Here is a 7,457-nt window from a genome sequence, read left to right on the forward strand (position 1 = left end):
GCGGGGTGGGACCGCCCCCGCACCTGAGGAAGGTGTGACAGGGCCAGGGTGAGCCTCCATCTCCTCCTGACCGTCCCGCAGCGCAGGACGCGGCCCCGGCAGGTCTGGGAGCCGAGGGCTCGCCCGCGGGACGCAGCTGCGGGCGGAGCAGGGCCGGCACCCTCCCGAGAGGCTGCAGCCCTCCGGGCACCGTCACCCACCGGCCGCGCTCCCGCAGCGCCGGCCCGGCCCTGGGGAGGGGACGACCCCGCTCCCCGCTCGCCCCACGCACCCCAGCCCCGCAGCGGCCGCTGAGGGGGCTCCTGGCGGGGCCGGACCAGGGGGCGCAGCGGCCGGGGGCGCGGGCTGGAGCCACGGCGGAGCGACCGAGGGCCCGCCCGCAGCCCCCGCGGAGAAGCCGCGCTGCTGGCACCCGGGATGCGGGGCGCCGCGGGGGGCGGCGGGACGGGCACGGCGGGTACACGTGCACGAGCGCCCACGCACACCTAGGCGCGTAGACGCGCCCGAGCGCGCCCACGTACGCGCGGGATCAGGCTCACGTGCGCGGCCACGCGTGCCCGACTGCGGCCACACGCGCGCCCCCGACACCTTCCCTCCCGGCTCGGCCCCGCCCCGCCCCCTCGGGCCCCGCCCCTCGGGCCCCGCCCCCAGGCGCGGCGCGGCGCGGGAGCGGCAGCGGAAGCGCGGGGAGCGGCGGGCGCGGGATGGAGCCGCCGGCCAAGGAGGGGCCGCTCTTCGTGCAGCAGAGCCACAAGTTCGGCACCAAGGTTCGGCTCCCCGCCGGGACGGGCACCGGGGCCTGGGGCTGTCTGAGCCGTCTGGGCTGGGCCGCCGTCCGCCCCGGCACCGGCGCCTGGGGAAGTCGGCCCGGGGCTTTGCCGGCGGCGGCACCGGGCGGTGGGGGGCAGGGCGGGCGGGCGGCGGCGGCCGGTCGGCCTCCGCCGGGTTGGGCCGGGGCGGCCCCGCGGTGACCCTGGTACCTTGCAGAGGTGGAAGCGGGGCTGGTTCGCGCTGTTCCCGGCCAGCCAGCACGGCGTCGCCCGCCTGGAGTTCTTCGACTGCAAGGAGCCGGCGGGGCCCCCCGGGCGGCTGGGAACCCGACGGCTGGACAAGACGGTGGTAAGGCTGGCCGACTGCACCAGCGTGGCCCTCGCGCCCGCCGAGAGCGGCCCCCGCGCCGGCACCGCCGCCTTCCGCCTGGAGACCAGCGGCAGGAGCTACCTCCTGGCGGCCGACAAGCAGCAGAGCGAGGAGTGGGTGGCGAAGCTGTGTGAGATCGCCTTCCCGGTGAGCCTCTGGGTCCCCGCGTGGCGGGCGGGAGGCGGCGTGCCCCTCCGTGCCCCTCCCTGCCCGCGGCCGGGGGTCGGCGGCGCGCGGGGGAGACGCCGAGGCGCCTCGCAGCAGTTCCTTGGCTTGCCGCCCCCCGGGGGTCCTGCCTGCACCCTGTGCTGCTGCTGCGTGGAGCCCTGCTCGTTCCCTCTGGGCACCTGGCAGGGCCGGCTGGCCGGCGGTTCCTCTTAGCCCAGCTGACGCTGCCTTTCCTGCTGTGGAAGCAGAGCCCTGAGCACGTCAGGGTGCCTGACTCCTGGGGCAGCCCCTTGCCCAGCCCAGAGGTTGCTCCCCGGTGTTGGGGACACACTGTCGGTGCTGGGCCTACGACACAGCCCTTGGGCTCCCCTAGCCTTCCCCGGCCCTGGTGGTCAGCCTGTCTGCCATCTCCTCGCGAAGGCGGTCTGCAGGACAGCAGTGGCCTGCAGGTACTGTCATCCACACTGCTCCGCAAGGACAGTGCCTGCCTGCCTGGCCCCACAGGTGCTCCACGCTCCTGCCTGGGACGGATGGGCTGTGCAGCCCTGGGTTGTGCTTGCCAGTTGCAGGTTGTGGGCGTGGGGCTGGGCTGCCCTGCAGGGTGGCTGCTGCACAGCTGGCAGCCCCAGGGTCCTCCCACAAGGACGCAGGTGTTACTCAGCGTGACTTGCCTTGAGCCCATTTTTGTCGCTGTTAGCATCTCCCTGCAGCCACCAGCGGCCAGTTGGCCCAGCCAAGAGGCACTAGGAGTTGCTCCATGGCACCATTTCACACAGATGGTGTTGGCAGCCTTTGTCCTGGAAAGGGCTCTTGGGGCTTAGCTGGGAACCCATCATGGGCTTTCAGCGAGGCGGGGGCAACAAAAAGGCAAGGAGCATTTGCTCAGAGCAGGGCTGTGTTCGTGCCTTAATTTGTTTGGTAGTTGCTCATTGTGTACTTGAGGTCCTGAAGCAAGTTAACAGTTTAGGAAGAGGTTGGCAAAGGGCTGTGAGGATGGCACTGGAGCAAGAGGCATAGGAGCTACGTGTGGTCTCTCAGCAAGAAGCTAAAGGTCCTCGGTTGTAATTTCTGCTCATCTGTTTGGAGAGCATGAATTTGTATGGTGGTGTTTGTCGCCATCCAGAAGGCGAGCAGGGTCTGATAGCTTGGGAACTGTGGCAGGGGAGATGATTTGAATTCAGAACAGAATTGCTTTTTCTTTTGAGGATGAGGGAAGGTGCAGTCAAGCAGCCCTCAGGGGCTCTTTGCTGCCTGACCCCATGCTGGAGTTCTACTGCTTTGGATGCTGTAGCTGAACAGGAGAATTGCTGCTCTCAGCTCTCAGACATTGGGTTTTAGCACTCCCCATTCTGTTCAGGAGACAGAGAGGGGCCTGATGGCCTTGTTTGGGCCTTACCTCTTCTTGAGGAGCTCATGTGACCATTTTTAAACCGAAACTGTGACAGCTTGTCTTCTGCAAGTTGTGCACTCTGCTGCAACCCCATCCCTCCCACGTGACCCTGAGAAAGAGCTTCTGGCTCAGTCTGAGACCAGACCCTTGTGCAGGAGCACAAAATCTGCTGGAATTTTGCAGGACATCTGTGAGCCTCTGGCGTGCATGGGGCTGTCCTGGAGGAGGGTCCATGCTTTTCCCTGGTGGCACCAGGGGTGCATCCCCCACCCGGGCCCTTAGGGGACCTGGCTGTGGGGACGTGGCCTCTGGCAGAGTGTGTGCGTTGCACTTTCAGTTCTGCATATGCTAAAAGTAGAAGTGCTCGCTTCCCTCTGCGGTCAGAGCACCAACACTGGCACCGTCTTCCTGCCTGCCTGCACAGAAGAACGCAGTCCCTTGTATTACTGGGTCATCTCATCTGCTCCCCCCTAGTTTGTGTGGCTGGGGGAGTGCCTGGACCCACACCATGCTTTGGGTGCCAAAGTTTCCCACGCTGGAGTGCATCCATGTGGAAACAGAGCTGTTTTTGCCTCCACACCAGGCACCTGCATGGACAAGCCCAAGCTGGAGCTTGCAAAGGAGCAGTGGTGGAGCAGGCACATGTGGTCCTGGGGGCCATGTTGGTGGTGGCTTACACTGTGCCAGAGGGAGGGTCTGCAGGGACTGCTTCATCTGCACCCTGTCCCATGCACTGAGCTTGGTGCGGATGAGCTGTGTGGGACCAGGTTGGTGAGGGTGGCAGGACCCAGGGGATGTGGGGCTGGGCTCAGTGGGTGCAAGGGGGTTTGGGGGGGTAGTGTGGGTGGAGGTGCTGGGACTGATCTGTTCTCCCTTGCCAGGGGAATGGCCTTGGCAATGCTGGCGTGGCAGCCCAGCGTGGCAGAGAGGGCAACGGGGAGACGCCGGCCCTGGAGATGGCTGTGAACTCCATCTACTACTCGAGAGACGAAGGTGGGACCTGCCCTGCGCTGGCCTTGGGCCTCCCTTCCCTGGGGCTGTCCTGCTGCTGTCCCCTTGCAGAGGCGCTGGTGGGCAGTGCTGGGGCTTGCAGGGAGCAGGGTATGGGGTTTCTGTGCCTCCCCTGAGCACCTCCATTCCTGCAGTGAACGCATTCTGGGTGACGGTGCAGCGGACCGAGGCTGCAGAGCGATGTGAGCTACGTGGTGCCTATGTGCTCAAGGCTGAGCGTGACAGCCTTGTCCTGAAGGACCCACGGACAAACGAGACCCTCTATGTCTGGCCCTACCGGCTGCTTCGGAGATATGGCCGGGACAAGGTGGGTGTATAGCTATACATGCCATGGGCCTGCCCGTGCCACCACAAGCTGTCCCTTACTGCTGTGCCAGACCCGCTTGTGGCAGCTGTGTTGTGGCCCCTGTCAAATGCCAGAGCTGCTACAGACCACGGTGACCACAGTGGGGTTCCTGGGGTAACTGTGATCCTTGGTCTGTTCCCAGCTCCCCATGTGTCACTGTGTAGGAGCGTGGATTGTGGGGCTCCCATCCCTGCCAGGGACCCGGCTCTGCAGGGCGGTTCTGTGCAGTTCTTGCAACACTCCCATTGAGGCCACTGCCGCTCCTGCCCACCCCCATTCTCCACTCCCAGCCTGTGCTGCCAGCTGTGTGTCTGTTCATGCCATGCCTGCCAGGGAGCTCAGCAGGCCTGGCTCCAAGTACTCCCTGGATGCCGTCCATCCTTCCTGTAGGACAGTGGCCAGAGCAGGAGGGGTTGTTTGAGACACCTGTTATATTCTAGAGTTGTTCACCTTATGGGGCACGCTGCTGTGAGCCTAGCTGACCTGTGCAGGCCTCCCCAGTGTCCTGCAGCAGTGGGTTCCCCCACCTGTCCTGTTGCTACACTGAGCACAAAATGTACCTGCTATGCTGGAGGCGGAGGAAGTGGTCTCCCCAGGGCTATTTATAGGAGTAATGGTGTCAGCTGCAGCCTGCTAGTGGCGCTTTCTGCAGCACTTTACCAAAACAGAAGTGGACACCAAGCTGTCTTGGGGAGGCAGCTAGCTCATCCACGGGATCTGTGCCAGGGCAGGATGAGAACCAAGTTGTGTGAGGAGCAGGCGACTGCACACTCAGGTCGCCAGTGGTGACAGGTTGGCTGTGCTTGTGTTTGGCAGCACTGACCCACAAGGGAAGTCTGGCCCCAGAGGCTTTTGCAGCAACCCAAGAGACTGCTGCTGCATATCAACACCAGTAAGACAGAAAAATCTCACCTGGATTCAGGAATGGAGGTCCAAGAAGGGTCTGGACTTCCGCTGGTGGGAACCTATGCCTGAGTGTGTTCAGGCCTAAGGAACAGAGCCTTGGTGCAAGACTTTTCTTTAAAGTATTTTATGCCATTAACAGTAATGCCTGTAAGGCAAATGCTTTGCTTACTGTTGGTAGGCAAGCTGCTGCTTCTGGCCTTTCATGAAAAGCTGCACTCTTCTCTCTTGGATCTTGTTTCTGGATTGCTTCCCTTCTGCCTGACTAACGCTTATTGACCCAAGATGCCAATAGTGAGTTCCAATAGTGCAGAGAGCACAGCCTGTGCGAGGCTCTGGAAGGGTAGGTGCTGAACATGGTGTGACACTTGGCTTCCCTTGCAGGTGATGTTCTCCTTCGAAGCTGGCAGGCGCTGTGACTCTGGCCCAGGGAACTTCACCTTTGAGACCAAGCAGGGCAATGAGATCTTCCGCCTGGTGGAAGACTCCATCCGGGAGCAGAAAGCACAGGTGGAGGAGAACCGGCAGAGCTGTGATTCACTGGATTCAGACAGCCCCAGTATGGTCCTGATCCGCCAGGCCCTGGCCGACTCCCTGAGCCTAGAGTTGCCCGTGGAGGGGGATGACACTGCAGCACCCAAAGCAGGACTGGCACCCAGGTCCATCGCTGCAGCAGAGGAGAGAGACACGGTGTCTCTGCTGAAGAACCGGACCCTGCCAGAGCCCCCTGTACTGCAGGCCAAGCCCACCGTCCCCAGCACACCCCCGCGCTCCCCTCTGCCCAAGGCACCACGCGCTGCGCTGCTGGCTGAGGACCCCTCCAGCCTATATTCAGAGCCCCTGGACTCGGTGAAGGGCTTCCGGCCCTGGCTGGACCCGTTGTACTCGGACCCTGTTGACAGCAAGGCCGCGAGTGGGGCCCCAGATGAGGCGAAGCTCCGGGTGCCAGCACCGCTATACACGGGTGCCTATGAGCAGGTCCGGGCCGAGGCTCGCAGCCAGGCACCTGGGCGGAAGGAGCACATCTATGATGAGCCCGAGGGCCGCGCTCCCCGTGCAGTACCCTCTGCTGCCTGCATCTATGATGAAGCGCGGCCCACAGGCGAGGCCTGGCGTACCCAGGGCCATGACGGCAAGGGCGGCTACGAGTATCCCTATAACCCCAGCACGGATGACTACTCGGTTCCTGCCTTCCAGGCCAAGGCCAAGGGCCCTAAGCCAGTACCTGCCCCCAAGCCCCCAGCAGCATTTATCCCCAAAGGTGTCGAAAGAAGTGGGGACCCTGGCAGGCGGCGAGGGAACCCTGCTCCTGAGAAGGCAGTTGTCAAACCCAGCCTCAACAGCAGCAGCAACAACAACAACAACAAAGTGGAGGTGCTGTACAGCCAGGTGGTGAAGCCCCAGCACGGGCAGAAGAAGGAGCAGTCTGTGGACGAGTGCAGCTTGTCGCCTGTCTATGAGGACTTAGGAGAGATATAACGTGCCACTGCTCTGTACCTGTCTGGGGGAGACTGAGGGGCCCGGACCCACTTGTGAGCGGTGCAGGCTGCCGTCCTCCATGGGTCCTGTGGGTGGCTTGGGTTTGGGGACTGTGTGGGACTGGGCAGAGCCCCTCCTGCTCACGAGCACCCAGGGACTGCATCTCCCTGGGTCCCTTCCCGCGCCTGGGAGCCAGAATGCTGCTCTAGGTGCATTTCCTGGCTCAGGCCAGCTCCACTGACACTCCTGATGTGGCAGGAGGGTTGGCTTTGTCACACTGTGCCTGCTGCTGTGACTCCAGAGGCTTTGGTTCTGCTCTGTCTTCTCCGGGTAGGCCACAGGGCTGAGATGCCTACTGCAATGCCTGGAGGACTGCTTGCCACCAGTCTCCAGAAGTATTTTTATACAAAAGTATTTTGATATTAAAATCTGTATGTCTCGGAACGAAGTGTTTGCATGTGGCATGTCTAGACTGTCAGGCACGTGACTGGGGAAATGCTGGTGCATCACTGGGGTGCCTGGTGCCCCTGCTGAGTGGTGCTCACACTCATGCCAGTCTATCTGTGCCAGAGCTACTGAGCTAAGGGGAAACTGCAAAGAAAGTGGGTGCCAGGTCCAGCAGTGGCTAGGATCCCCTGATGCCAGCACATTAAGGCACATGTGTCAGACTCACGGATACCAGTGCTGGTCCGGACATGAAACGCTGGGGTGACTTGAGCAAGTGCAGGTCTCTTCCAGGCTTAAGGCTGGGCAGAACCAGGCTCCAGGTCTGTGCTGGAGCTCCATGACTGTTGATTGGTCACAGGTTCCCTCCTTCCTCAGCCTCATCCTTCTGTTGATTCTCTTCCTCCCCGCACCCACCTTCAGAAGGTCCAGTCTGGGTTCCATTAACTTTAATGGCAAATGCTGTGATCCTGCTGTGGTCTGAGGTGAGGGGTTTGGCTGTGAGTGCTATGTGGCTATCCTTGGACAGAAACTTGTGCAAGGGAAAATAGGTTTCTCTTTTCGTGTTGGTAGTGG

At 62.4% G+C, this 7,457-nt stretch overlaps 1 protein-coding gene across 1 annotated transcript; it reads left to right on the forward strand.

Annotated features, from left to right (window-relative positions):
- Positions 1–612: 612 nt before the first annotated feature.
- On the forward strand, positions 613–6,882 carry DOK1 (docking protein 1). Its single transcript, XM_035325400.1, has 5 exons — positions 613–767; positions 988–1,287; positions 3,580–3,691; positions 3,844–4,016; positions 5,343–6,882. The coding sequence occupies exons 1-5, from the start codon at positions 705–707 to the stop codon at positions 6,435–6,437; spliced, it is 1,743 nt and encodes a 580-aa protein (XP_035181291.1). The 5' UTR covers positions 613–704; the 3' UTR covers positions 6,438–6,882.
- The last annotated feature ends 575 nt before the right edge of the window (positions 6,883–7,457 follow it).

Source organism: Oxyura jamaicensis, chromosome 4 (genome assembly GCF_011077185.1).
Source record: "Oxyura jamaicensis isolate SHBP4307 breed ruddy duck chromosome 4, BPBGC_Ojam_1.0, whole genome shotgun sequence".
NCBI lineage: Eukaryota > Metazoa > Chordata > Aves > Anseriformes > Anatidae > Oxyura > Oxyura jamaicensis.